The following is a 14,280-nucleotide window of genomic DNA, read 5'->3' on the forward strand; positions in this document are numbered from 1 at the left end:
GCGTTAAGCAAAGTCTTCAGGCTGTATTGTACGTACCTTCATCAGAAAACGTGTTGACTTGCGCAGTGTAACGGTTCGACCACTAAAACCGTTAGAGTTTTGATTATTTGTTCGTTGGATTGGTAATTCCTTTGTTTGCCACATCTTTTGTTGGTTTTGTTCTTTGGTTCAAATGTTTGTTGGTTGGTTTCTTTCTTTGTCCTGTGGTTCATTTTGCTGGTAGGTTTGTCCTTTCATTGAGTTTACTAGTTGGTTGGGTCATTTGTTTGAAAATTAGTTAATTGGTTGGTTTGTTTTTTGGTTCGTTTGTTTGTTGGGTCGTTCATCCTTTGCTCCGTTGGTTGGTTTGTTCTCAGGGTCGTCCGTTTGTGGGTCAGTTGATTTGTTGTTTTGTTTTCTTTTTGTTTATTCGTTGCTTGGATTTTTTTGTATTCTTTTGTTTGGTAGTTTGTTGGTCCGGTCATTTGTTAGTTTGTTGCGTCTTCATTCCTTTGTGAGTCCATCGGGGCCAAGCGGGGCAGCGAACCACCGCCATCCGGTCGGCGAAAAGGTCACACATCGTTTAATCCGCATTATTGTAATTTAATGAATGTGCAGCAGGAAAAGACTATAGCGTAACTTGCAACACAGCACAGTGGTTATATTGTTACAAGTCAAGTGAAAGCCTCCTGATGTCTGCATTAGCCCAGCTAATTGTGTGTGTGTGTGTGTGTGTGTGTGTGTGTGTGGAAGCTAGCAGTGGCATGAAATTAGAAAGTCAAGCACACATCTTGCGCCAAGGCTTCTTCTTTGGATTGTTCTTTTTCGTCTTACTCCCACGCCGCTCCCGAGTGCATCCGTGCGGAGACATCCCACCCGCGTCCGCCTCCCTGATTAGTCGGCGCTGCAAGCGGATTCAAAAGTGATCACCGAGCTCAACGGTCGCAAATTCGTCTCGGGAACAATCGCGTAGCACAGGAAAGAAAAATTAACCCAACATAAACTTCCACAGAACTAAAACAAGTTAAAACAAATCTTTTGTCAAAACGGATATAATTACAGTCCTTCCTAAATCGAAATATTCAACAATTTAGCTTCATTAAACGAGACGACGAAGAGCATGACTCGGCTGGTCGACAAGTAACAAACTTCCCGTGCGATTTTCTCCCGGTGTGTCCTCGTTTTGAATTGTGCGGGTGAGGCAAGGCGAACCTCGACAAAAAACAAATTGCAGCTCGGGAGCATTGACCTGGGGTCCACGTTTTCGAGCCTGTGGATAAATCACTGTTTTTGCAACCAATACGCAACGTCATTAGCAAAACAAATTCTGCCCAATTTCCTTCCACTTCCATTGTGCACAAGCGGTGCATGTCAGCGGGGTCGCAGTTTGAACTGCGGAAGCTGCTAAAAAAATCAAACAAAAAATCTCGGTAAAAAAAAACATCGTCTTGAATGAAATAATTTGCCCGATCCTAATTTTGTGACTCTTTTTTAGTCTACATCAACCTGCTGACAAACAGACCTTCGAGTCAACAAAACCTCTTTAGCAACAAAACACAAGACAGTGAACCCCATTTTTGTTTTGTTTTGTTTGAGTTGACGTTTACTGTAAAACTGCCTCATAAAACAAAAAAGTTAAACGTTGTATAGTCCTCTAGCTTAATGCTAACATAAAATGCAAAACTCAATAGGTGGGCTCATGGAAATTAGCATCGCCTGCAGGGTCATCATGATAAAGTTTCACACAACTGCTACCTTAACACGCACGGAGCAGCAACGCATACAAACAGAACTGCGAAATCCTCTTTGTATTCTGAGTGCTGAATTATTGAATTGATTTTCGCCACACACTCACGCTTGGCTTCCTCACATTCGGCGTTCTCGCCGGCCCGGTGTCAGTTCTGGGCCGGACTGACGGGTCAAAGTGATGCCGCCGTTATGTTAATCGGCGGCCTAAAAACGCCTTTAGTTCAGCCCAGAAAAACAACAATTATTTCAGAAATGGGTCGAAAATATTCGTCATTATTATTATTTTTTGGGTTAGATTTACATATTAACAAAACAACAAAAATGTTTTTTCCCCCCAATTTGAAAAAAAAAAAGAATTCATCTAAAAAAAACAAAAACATTTTGATGTTGGATATATAGTATGTTACAAATCTATCTCTAACTTTTTTAATAAAAAAAAAAAAAACCCAACAACAATTATTTGTTTCACCACAGTATCGAAATAAAAATGCTGATTTATTTTTATGCAACAAAAAACATTTGAATTTTGGACAGCGAAATATGAACTTCACTGTGTCGCCACTAATCCATCTTTTTGTTGTTTTTTTGTATCTGTTTCACCAGTTTATCTAAAAGTGAAACTTTTTTTTTCATCTAAAATAAAAACAACAAATATTTTTCTTGCTGATTTAGAAAAAAAATACTTGATCGTTTTTTTTTTTTTTAATCCACTCCAACAGCAATCGTACATGTTTCAGCGTTGTAAAGGATTTTCTCTGGCGGTGCTTGCGCAGGTGATCTACGCGCTCAACACCAAGAACGACGAGCACGAAGCGGCCATCGCCACCCTGAAGGAGGCTCACGAGGAGGAGGTGCAGCAAATCCTCTCCGAGACCAGAGAGAAGATTTTACAGGTGCGTCAACGCCTTTCACTTCCATTCACGCACCCAAAAACAACCAAATATGCACCCGAGTTCCTCCGAAGATCATTACTGACTTCCAGTTTCCGTCTTTACGGCTGCCCGTTTATTCCTTGCGTTACGCATGCGCTGCTTCAAGACGCATCCCTCCACAACAAAGTCTTATTGATACAAACAACACGTTAGGTTGACCAGTGAATGGGTTTCACTCCTCTTTCCATCCGCATGGCCGCCCATCGAGGCAGAAAACAGCGAGAATAAATTGCAAGATGCATTTATATCTTGAAGACGTAGGCCTACGCAACCAAGTTTATTGATACGAACACAATAGGTCGGTCAATGGATGGGTTTGCTTTTTGTTTCCTTCCCTTTGGCTGCCCATTTAGGCCAGCCGGTTGCTGCTAAACTGCGTAACGCCTTCACTGCATCGCCAACAGGCCACCAGCTGTTTAGTTACAGTGGAAATATTCACGCTGAAGGGTGCCATATGTTGTTGGACGACATTTTTTAATTAATTTATTTATTTATTTGAAATCTCCCCCGTCGCCCCCGCAGTACAAGAGCAAGATCAGCGACGAGATGGACCTGAAGAGACGCATCCAGTCCCTGGAGGAGTCCATGGAGCTGCACGAGAGGATGAAGAGGCAAGCGCTGGCCGAGTTTGACAACTACCGGCAGCGGGTGGAGGACCTGCAGCTGTGCACCGAGGCGCAGGTATTGCATCATCGGCGGCGGCATTTCCTGTGTGACTCTTCTTCTCGTTTCATGGGCAACCTGGAGCTCAGGAACCATATTGGGTAGAGGATGAGGGAATCGTGATCATACTTGTTTTTAAAGGTGGTTTAAAAGTGGTCCAATTTAGACTTTTGACCTGAACCGAACTTAGACCCCTTCTTCCGCCCTTATTAGCACACGCAACGGGTGGTGTCCATGTCGCGCGAGGTGGAGGAGATGCGGCGCTCGTTCGAGGAGAAGCTGCGCACCTTCGGCCAGGCGCAGGCGCAGTCCGAGCAGGAGAAGAAGGTGGCGCTAGAGGAGCTGAAGGGCCAGCACCGGCAGGAGGTCCAGGAGCTCCTCCGCAGCCACCAGAGCCACAACGCCAACTACAGCAAAGACCAGGAGAAGCTGGGCCAGCTGCACAAAGCCGAGGTACACGGCAAAAAGGCAAATGGAGAGAACTTGGAAGCTGAGCCTGTTTTGTTTCTTTCAGGTGGATTCTCTGACGGAGCGAGTGGAAGAACTCAAACAGGACAAGAAGAAACTGGTGGACGAGTATGAGGCCAAACTCGGCAAGGTACCGACCGCCGAGGCGCCAACGTGTCTTACGACAGTCGCGATCAGACAGCTTTACGGCGCCTAAGTTCAAAGGGCAACTTGATTTGAAGTTTGGATCGCACCCAAATTAAAGCTGCTGCTTTGACATCACAGCTTTTGGCAGTGCATAGGCACAGATATCATTCATATCATATATGGAAATCGAGTTTTCGTATTTTTAGATTTGACTTTTTTAGTTGTATTTATTATATGTGCTTGTTGTTTAATTGCTAAACTAGAGCCCAATAAATGGAAATGATTTTTTTTCAATAGAATTTCATAACATTTACTTTTATTTTATTGTATTTTCGTTTTAAACAAAACAACCAGTGTATTATTGGTATTTTTACTTTATTTTAAATTTGAAAAAAAATAGTATTTTTTATAACAGCCAATAAGTACAATTTTTTTTTAAATAATCCTTTCAATATATTTGTATTGAATTTATATATACAGCATTTTATTTTATTAAGAGAATTAGATGTTTTTTTCTACTTTAAACATTTTTATTCTTCAACAGCCAATAAATGCTATATTGTTTTTATTTAAAAAATATTTCTACATTTTTGATTGAATTTACATTTTGATAGATATATTTTTTTTAACACAGCAAAATCTCATCGGACTTTCAGACACGATTGCCTCCATTGTCTTTGGTGTTGTTCAGGCTCAGGCCTTCTACGAGCGCGAACTGGAGGCCATGAAGCGAACGCAGCAGCTGACGGCCGACAACCTCCTGGCGTGGAAGCGCACCGAGGCCGAGCTGCGCCGCGAGTTCCAGACGCAGGAGGCGGCGCTGCAGAAGACTCTGGGCAAGCTCCGGACCGAGCTGGCCCGCGTCACCGACGAGGCCCGCGAGCACCGCGAACGCTCGCACAAGCTGCAGGCCTCGCTCGCCGCCTCCGAGAACGCCGTCAAGGTCAGCACCGCCAGTACCCGCGATCCTTCAGTGCTGACTCATGAGAAACAAAAACTGTATACAGCGGTGCTTTGGGATATGAGTAACTCAAAATTGCGTGTGTGTGTGTGTTTTCCTCAAGCACCGAGTCAGGCTGTATGAATTGCAATTTGTGTGTTTTGGGTTCCTCAGGAGCTGAGCAAGCAGCTGGACGAGGTGACGCAGAATTCCGAGATCGTCGAGATCCGTCAAAAGGAGGCCGAGTGCGAGCTGGAGGCGGCCCGAGATCGAGTTCAGCAGCAGGCCACCGAGATCCTCCTCAAAGCCAGTAAGCCGCGCGCATCCCAAAGTACCGTACCCGCGTGACGACTGACCGGTAGCAAAAATATCAATCAAAAAATATTAGAGGCCCGCGAAATGTACCTCTGCGTTTGCGGCTTCAGTGTGACATCGTGTGAACTGTTCTCAGGTCAGATCAGCAGCCTGCAGGCCACCCAGATGACTCAGGAGGCGGCCGTGCGCGACCTGGACAACGAGCGCAGCCGTCTGAAGGACAAGGTGCTGAGGCTGGAGGAGGAGCGAGAGGCGCTGCACGGCCAGAGCCGAGCGCTGGACGACAGGCACAAGCAGCAGCTGCAGTCCTTGCAGAAGGTACGGCCCCTGCCCCGCGCTCACAGTCCACGTCACTTCAGGAGCAGCAAAAAAAGAAATACAATTGTCACGACACATCCAGTCGAATTCATGGCCACGATTAATAAAGCGGCCTCCAGCCAATGGTTAATGTCGCATTTCAATAATCAAACAAAAACGTTTTAGACGGTCCGAGGCGGCAGTGACAGAGTGTCAATAAGTGTATTTGCCGGTCTTGAGAAAAAAAACAGATCTTTTGAAAAGGTCGCAGGACCAGCCGGCGGCACGTCCCCGATGCGAAATGTCAAGTGTGGCGGCTTCACGTTGCCTTTGTCGTCCCTTCGGCGCTGACATTTGGCGCCGCGTTGTCCTCTGAGAGGCCTCAAATCAACAGAAATCCGTTGCAAGGCTTGGGCTGCCAACGGTTTTGGGAAATTTCCGCAACTTTGAGAGTCCTCGCAACCCTTGGCGCAGGCACGAAAAAACAGTTCAAAGACGGGTTTTAGTGAGAATTTTGTAGGATTTGCTACCAAAAAAAAGTCAGGCGCGCTTAACTACTACTGCAATGTATTAAAGCTGCTGGCGCACTTAAACTAAGCATTGAGCTACCTCGTGTGTGACAAACATACAATTGTTTAAAGTGACGAATATAATAACCTTGAGTGTTGAGCCACATGTTGCTTCACCAAGTCTTTGAGAAGCACACAACTGAAGAAAAAAAAAAAAGGAGCGACAGCTTCTGAATCCTCGCCGGCTCATTTGTAATCGCTGTCAATATGGCAGAGTGACGCAGCATATGGCGCGAATGTCAGGACGCGCCCGCGTGTTTGTGTTTTTGGCAGACGCTGCGCGAGGAGAAGGCGTCTCACGAGAAGGACATGAGCGGCCTGCGCGCTCGCTACGAGGAGGAGAGCGGCCAGACCAAGGAGAACCAGGCCCGGGTTCTGGACGAGGTGGCCAAGAAGCACCGGGCCGCGCTGGAGAACGCGCTCAGCGGGGCGGAGAAGGACAAAAACAGACTGTTGGCTGTGAGTAACGCCGTACGCCGTTGTCATGGAGACCAGCACATTCCTGTGAACAAACATACTTTCACTACATGTCATTATTTGCTCCCCAACGCTGGTTGGACCTTATCAAAACATGCAGTCATGACTAATTCAATAGAATGTATAGAATTAAACTTTTTTTTTTTTTTTTTTTTTTTGCTTCAATTCAATGGACATTCTCCTGCTCCTTCTGGTGTGCTCACCCTGGTCGCCAGGGGGCAGTATAATACAGACAAACGACCATCACCATTGCTTCGTAAGTCGCGGTAATAATAATTGTTCTTTGCAGAAGATTAAGAATATGTGCCTGTTTTTTTTCTGTCTACATTAAAATTGTTTTGTTTTTGGGGTGGCTGGAACGATTTAATGGCATTTGTATTCATTTCAATGGGGAAAACTGATTTGGTTTTTGGAGTAAATCGAATCACGATCTTGGCCAGTGAATGAATTGAACGCGTAAATCAAGGTACCACTGTAAAAAAAAGACTGTAAGGAGCATGACTGCGTACCTAATAAAGTGGCTGCTGAACATCAAGTCGATGAACGTGCATGCGTGTGGGTGTGTGCGTGCGGGGTGTGTGGCCGTGCACACGTGTGTGCGTGTGGGTCTGTGCGTAGTTTCGGAATGAATATTTGAAGTTACTTAGCGTCAGCGTGCCGCATTCAAGTCCCACGCTGGAGTGATTCGTGCCGCTGCTTTTAAGCTGCTCGTGTCCTACATACATGTTAGATAATCATCATCATCATCATCGTCGTCATGTACACTCGGTCCCGTATATAGGAAGTATTACAGCGTTATATGTCCACAACAGCTCTTCTCAACAACATGACTGTTGGCTTGCTGCAGACTGGAAGTGTACCAATCGGTTAGGTCTTCAAATCAGGATTTAAAGTCTGGATTAGGGTTTGAAGCCTGGGTTAAAGTTTCACACTTTGGTTAGGGTTTTAAAGTTAGTGTTTCAAGTAGGGATGTCCCGTTCCAACTTGTTCACTTCCGATCAGATACCGATATCGCAGCCTTGCGTTTTGGCCAATACTGATATCGGTCTGATCCGATTTCAGCAATAATCATACATAATTTGCTTATTTTGTAGTATGGCATGTTAGAAAAGTCTTGATCAAGTGATATTACTCAAACAGAGAACAATAATCATCAACAGTTGGTATGAGGAAAAACGGGCGCATTTATTATTAACCAATGGGTTACATAAAGTAACTGCTGTGCACGTGTTGACCTCTGAGGGGCAGTGTGGTGCACGCAATGCGATACACACTTGCAGTAACAAAGAAAGTAGAAGTCAGGATCGAATATTATTATAACTTATTTTTCACAGAGTTGGAAGAATATATGCCAGAGAGTATTGGCATATTGCCTGTTTGTATATTTTTATACAGTTTGTGTACCAAGATTAATTATTTTGAGAGATATAAGTGCTGCGAGTTCGATGCTGATTTTCGTTAGCTCCTCAATGGTGTTTTTCATTCATTCTGACTGCCGTAAACTAGCGATTTTATTTTATTTTTTTAGCAAAAACGAAGAAAGAACAAAGTCTGTGATGTATTTGGACATACAATAGGTGTAACTATTTTGTTATGTCTGTCCAGTTTTCTTCAACTGGAGTGTCAAAAAATGACTAAGCAAACGACATTCGCTCTTACTGCTAGCTACCATGTTAGCACCTTAGCAAGGTGTTGTTGTGATCACGTGGGCTCTGCACGCCGTCCGCGCGTTGCTGGATAGAAGTGCTGGAGCCGAGCATGGAAGCAACTTTGCATAAGAGTGGTAAAATCGGGGATTTTTAGATCGAGTTCGATCAGATCCGATCCTAGTTTCGAGTTGGGGGTGAGATTTTAAATGAGGTTTTCAAGCCTGGGTTAAGGTTTCAAATTAGGGTTTCAGGTCTGGGTAGATGATTTAAATTTGGGGTTTAAACCTGAGTTAGGATTACAAACATCAGGTTAGGGTTTTTAATCAGGGTCGGAAGTCTGGGTTACGATTTAGAATCTGGGTTTGGTTTCTGCTTCAGCGTTTCCAATTAGGGTTTCAAACAAAGGTTCTGGTTTCAGATTATGGTCTGGGTCGTGGTTTTTAAATGAGCTTTTTATGGCTGGGTGAGGGTTTGAAAACAAGGGTTAGGCTTTGAGATTTGGGTTTCAAGTCTGGGTTAGGGTTTCAAAGTAGGGTTTGAGCCTGGGTTAGGGCATCAAACAAGGTTTAGGGTTTCAAGCAACAGGTAAGGGTTTCGAATCAGTACTGGAAGTCTGGGTTAGGGTTTCAAACAAGGTTTGTGTTTTCAAGCCTGGGTTAGGGTTGCAAATGAGAATTTTGGGCCAGGGTTGATTTCAATTCCTGCCAAAAAGAAAAAAAAAATGGAATGGAAGCTGATTGAAATGCTGATTAAATGGAGCGGAAATTGGAAGCACAAGATTCCCCGGCGTGAGTCCAACCAGCTTGCGATGAGTTGAAAACATTGCGATAAATCGCCGTCCGGCTGTGCTTTTCGTCTCTTAATGAGTCCCGGCGGCTCCCGGTGAGAAAAGCAACCCTCGTTAGCCCGAGCCCCAAACGGTCCTGCAGGCGCATCGCAGATTTTGGCGGCCTCTTCCATTTCATATGAGCTTTTTTATATTTCATTCAAACGGGTGTGCGTGCGTGCGTACAGGAGCTGGAGCAGCAGTTTGAGCGAGAGCGCCACACGCTGGAGGAGCAGAGAAGCGTCCTGCTGCAGGAGCTGGAGCAGCTGAGGGAGGAAATGAACTCCAAGCTCCACGCCGCCGACCAAGAGGTGAGAGGAATGTTTCAAGACTTGCTCAGGGGTTTGAATTAGGGTTTCAAGCCTGGGTTAGGGTTTTAAATTGCGGTTTCAAGTTAAGGTTGAGGTTCCAAAGTAGGCATTATGGTTTCAAACGAGGGTTTCAAGCCTCTCCGTATTGCTGTCTTGGACCGCGTCAAAACCATCCTCATTTGTCCTGGCGGTTTGTCTGCCTTGCCTGTCAGGTGTGCCGTCTGCAGCAGCAGGCGCAGGAGGGCGAGAAGGACATGGGCGCGGCCGAGCGGCAGATGGCCACCATGAAGCAGGCGCAGGACAAACTGCTGGAGGAGCTCGACGCCACCAGGGGACGGCTGAGGGAGACCAGCAACCTGCTCACCGCCCTGCAGGTGGCTCAAGCACACCTCACCGCGCCTGGCAGGCGGAAGTCAGGGCAACAGCATTAATATTGTATGTGTGTGTGTGTGTGTGTGTCAGGGAGAGCTGGAGGTCCAAACGCGTCAACATGAAGCCAAAGTCATCAGCACGAAAGAGGAAGAGAAGCATAAGATGGATAAGATGGCTTTGGAGCTGGAACTTAAGTGGACGGAGACCCTCAGGTGATGCACGAACAGGAGGAGAAATACTTGTTCTCCTGTCTTAGCCTTACTGGGAAAAACTTCATGTAAAATGGAGAGAACGATGACGCACTTGAGAAAGTAACGAGTGCCGAATAGAACTAGATCAAGTTGTCCTGTACTTGCTTCACTGCAAAAGAAAGTGTGTCAAAGGAGAACTAGATCTCATCAACACTTTTGTCATTCTCCATATGACAAGACAGGACCCCAAGAGAAATTGCGCTGCTTCTTTTACACACAAAGAGCTTTTGCTGTGAAAATTGGACAGAGTAACTTTTAGTCCTAGTTGGCATTTGAGCAGCAGTTTTCTCGACCAGTTGATTTCATCATTCTCCATACTTGTACTCGTGCACTTGTGATTTTGAGAGGTGGCAACTGTCAGACGGAAGGCGCACACACACACACACACTGCTGTTCTTTGGTGGAAAAGAAAAAAATGAGACATAAAAGGAAAAGGAGTTGCATGTCCATCCATTTGTCCTTTGCTCGGGATTCCGTTGGACTCGCTGAGTTCGGACTTGCCGCTTCCTAGTTATTTTCAGTACAGCACAACATGGGCTGGGCTAGCATGTCCGAACACCGCATACTTGTCATTTGACGTTTTCTGCTGTCTTTAACATCTCACGCGTGGTGTTTGCGTGGCTGCAGGCAGGAATGCAAGAAGCTCCGCGAGGAGCTGCGAGAGGAGCACGAGGCGGACAAAGCGGCGGCGTTGAGCCAGCTGGCCCGCAACAAGGAGCAGGAGATGAGCAACGCCCGAGAGAGCTGGCAGAGGAGAGTGGACGACCTGCTGGAACAGGTGCGGGCCCTGGCATCTCTTCGTCCGGTTCTAGGCAGCACTCGAGCGGAAGCGCTAATTTTTGTTTTGGCATTCTCTGTATTTTAAATGCAATGTTAGTCGTGAAGCTAGCACAAGAGCGCTTTCATTTCTTCTGGTTCTCGTCAGCGCTCAAGCAGCATTCTGGACCGGCTTTGTTTTTTTTTATTTTTTATTTTTATTTTTTTAAAAGTGTTTCATCCTTTTATATATATATATATATCGAATGCAAGTTTTGCTTTGAAGCTACCAGAGGAAACGTATGATCTCTTCTCCTAGTTCTAGTCAGCACACGAGCAGCAGCATCTGTGACCCCGCTAATTCCATCATTCTCTATCTTTTACATGCAACTTTTGCAGTGAAACAGGAGAATGATCCCCTCTTCCAGTTCTAGTCAGGACTCCCAACAGCAGCATTTGCACCAGTTTTTCACTTTGGACAGAAGAGCTGTCATTTATTCTCATTCTCGTCAGCACTCGAGCAGAAGCAGTCTGAATCAGCTGGCTTCTGAACATTTCATCATTCGCTATATTTTACAGGAGCACTCTCGTTTCTTCTAGTTCTCGTCAGCGCTCGAGGGGCAGTATTCTGGATCAGCTGGTTTTTTGTCGTTCTCGATATTTTGCACAAGATGTTTGCAGTGACAGTAGTACAGCTGAACTATTATTTCTTCTAGTTCTAGTCAGCACTCGAGTAGCACCATTTTGGACTAGTTGATGTCATTATTTGTTTTACATGCATCTTTTGTTGTGTAGCTAATGCAGGAGAGCTAATATTTCTTCTCGTTCCAGTCAGCACTCAAGCAGCATAATTTTGAAGCCGGAGAGTTTGAGACTTGTTGCTGCCGTGTGGCAGTAGAGGGCCTCGCCAAAGCATGAGATTGTTTTTCTCTAGCGTTTTTATGACGGGATGTTTTCAAGTTGTCTGCAACAAGAGTGGTGATCAGTGGTCCCTTGCAGATCTTACTTTTTATAGATCAGCGTTAACTGCAGTTTGCCTTGAAATAGTAGCATGCATCTGCCATCTGCCGGCCGATAGAGCAGATTTAATCACACCAAATTCAATATGGAGGGGGGAAAAAAGGCAGGATGGGACAAACGACCAGAGCGATGAGTATGTGAAATTTGTATGTGTACAAGGAGAATAACACTATAATATTGTACTTTATAGAAACACGCAACAATTACATGATTGAATAAAATATCAAGAATTAAACCGTTTTTGCAACATGTTTTGCTTCAATTTAATGGGTATTGTGCTGCCCCTTCTGGTGTGCACGCCTTGGCCACTGGGGGGCAGTATAATACAGACAGAGACACACACAAAGAAGTGTTTCACGATTGACTCATTGAAATGCAGTAATATTAGTCATTTTACGCAAAGGATAAAGAATATATACCGTGACTATTGTTATATTTTCTAACTACATGTGGTGTGCCACTATTTGTGTTCAAGTATCCATTGCTTAAAGGGTTATAACACAGCCCCATAAATGCTATTCGTTAGTCCGTCTATGGTGTTTTGTATTTTTTTGTTTGTTAGCATTAAGCGAAACAAACTTTTTATTAAGACAAAGCAATGTAGTTGTTTTAAACGCACATCATGTAATTTTCTTTGCTTTATATTTATGTTTGACAGTAAACGTCAACTGGGAGTGGCCGTAATCGACCTCAAGCGAGCACGCTTTGCCTCTTATTTGGACATTTGAGCCCTAAGGAATACCTGAAACCGTGTTTTTTAAGGTTTAAATGTGGTCAAAGCATGTTGGACAGGTCAAACTAATTTAAAAAATGTTTAATACGGTCTCTCTGTATTTAATGATTTTCTCCTATCGCGGGTGGGTCTGTACGTGTACTTGTCCGTGTGAAACTGTCGCTAACGCTAATGCTAGCCCTCTGTTCCACACTGTGTGTGACGCACGACTTAGTCACGGCACATTCTCCAAATTTGGGGCACAAGCGACTGAGTGTGTGTGTGTGTGTGTGATGACACAATCCAGCTTTCATGTTTTATTCTTAGTTGCTTTTCAAGTCCTGATGAATTAGCAATGCGCGGCGCTCGCTGAAAGAGAGCTGCTCTGCTCCGAAAAAAAAAAAACCCCAAAAAACTTGATGGCAAACTGCTGATGGATAACCCACAACCCCCTGTTGATACCCTTTGGCCGTTACAATGGGCTATAGCTTGTAAAATGAGACATTATACATATATTTACTTAAAATAAAATGTATGCATATTTTTTAGGGCAAAAAAATATTTTTTTGCGTAAGAATTGTGCATGTTTTTTATTAACGTAAATCAAAATCAGTTTTTATGTCCCTGCTTTCTACCTTTCTATTTTTTTCTTATTTTTTTTTTTTTTAGATAAAATGAAATGAAAACTGCACTGCTTTTATTTATTTATTTATTTTTGGAATTTTTACAACTGAACTACAATTTTAAACCATTAGACTGCATTTTATTTCATGTTTATAATTCATTTTTTTCATTTAAAAAGTAACATAAAAACATTTTAACTTCTGGAGTACATACATTCCTTACATTCCTAAGCTGTTTTTTCCCTTTGTTTTAAAATGCTTTTAATCATATAAAGCACGTTGAGTTACCTTGTGTGTGAAATGCGCTATATAAATACGTTTGCTTTGCTTTGCTTATTTGAATTTCTAAATCATTTGTTTTTGTTATATTTAGATTTTATATTTACATTTTAAATAATTTTATTCTTAATTAAATGTTAACTTAAAAATGTAATAAAATAATCAAACTATTAGGATACGCATTATTTTTTTAATGAAATTGATTAGTCAATCGGTTTCCATTTTGTTTTGGGTCTAACAATAGGAAAATAAGATGTTTAGAGTACATTTACTTTTTCATGTTTGTATTTGTGTTTTAGTAGTGATTGAATTTGAAATGTGAAAGGTCAAATTAAAATTAAGTAATAGAGTAGATTTATATCTATTTCAATTTTCCTAGTTACATTTTAAATAAAAAAAAATCTATTAGAGTAAAATGATAATTTTTCATTGTAGCCGCTATTTATAACAACAATTATTACATAAAAAATATATATTATTGCACATTTAATTAACACTGAAAAAAAAAAAATCAAACGTCTATTTGTTTTAGATCTCCTTGCTGAAGCAGAGTCTGGAGATGCAGCTGTCGCAATCGCAGTCGTCGCTGCAGCAGCTTCAGCAGCAGTTCAGCCAGGAGCGGGAGCACCTGCGCACGCAGCTGGACGAGCTGCAGACGGAGCACCAGCGCAGACACCAGCGGCTGCACGAGGCGCAGTGTTGCGCCCTGCAGGACATCGAGCACGCGCGACAACGCGACATCAAGGTAAGGACCACGAGGCCTTTCCGTTCTAATTAGAATGGCTGTGGTAGAAATACATCAACTGTTCTTTTTGAGAGCGGATGTAAACACAAACAACTAGTAGAACAGCTGAACTTTATTTTGGGCTACTCAGAAACCCTTTAAATGGTGGCAGGTGTTAGTGCTGACTCCTATTTAACGTGATTTTGATTGTTTACAGCCACATCTCAGTTATAAGAGGATGT

The 14,280-nt window shown here is 43.6% G+C and overlaps 1 protein-coding gene across 4 annotated transcripts in view; it reads left to right on the forward strand.

Moving 5' to 3' along the window:
- fam184ab (family with sequence similarity 184 member Ab) overlaps positions 1-14,280 on the forward strand; it is a 36,909-nt gene that overhangs the window by 8,131 nt on the left and 14,498 nt on the right. For all 4 annotated transcript variants that reach the window (XM_061753874.1, XM_061753877.1, XM_061753876.1 and 1 more), the window contains exons 2-14: positions 2,502-2,621; positions 3,183-3,341; positions 3,537-3,776; positions 3,838-3,921; positions 4,609-4,860; positions 5,032-5,167; positions 5,309-5,490; positions 6,312-6,497; positions 9,179-9,301; positions 9,514-9,675; positions 9,764-9,885; positions 10,552-10,702; positions 13,847-14,059. In XM_061753874.1, coding sequence (XP_061609858.1) covers positions 2,502-2,621; positions 3,183-3,341; positions 3,537-3,776; positions 3,838-3,921; positions 4,609-4,860; positions 5,032-5,167; positions 5,309-5,490; positions 6,312-6,497; positions 9,179-9,301; positions 9,514-9,675; positions 9,764-9,885; positions 10,552-10,702; positions 13,847-14,059 — 2,130 coding nt within the window. The remainder of the gene's footprint in view (positions 1-2,501; positions 2,622-3,182; positions 3,342-3,536; positions 3,777-3,837; positions 3,922-4,608; positions 4,861-5,031; positions 5,168-5,308; positions 5,491-6,311; positions 6,498-9,178; positions 9,302-9,513; positions 9,676-9,763; positions 9,886-10,551; positions 10,703-13,846; positions 14,060-14,280) is intronic.

Source organism: Phyllopteryx taeniolatus, chromosome 18 (assembly GCF_024500385.1).
Source record: "Phyllopteryx taeniolatus isolate TA_2022b chromosome 18, UOR_Ptae_1.2, whole genome shotgun sequence".
NCBI lineage: Eukaryota > Metazoa > Chordata > Actinopteri > Syngnathiformes > Syngnathidae > Phyllopteryx > Phyllopteryx taeniolatus.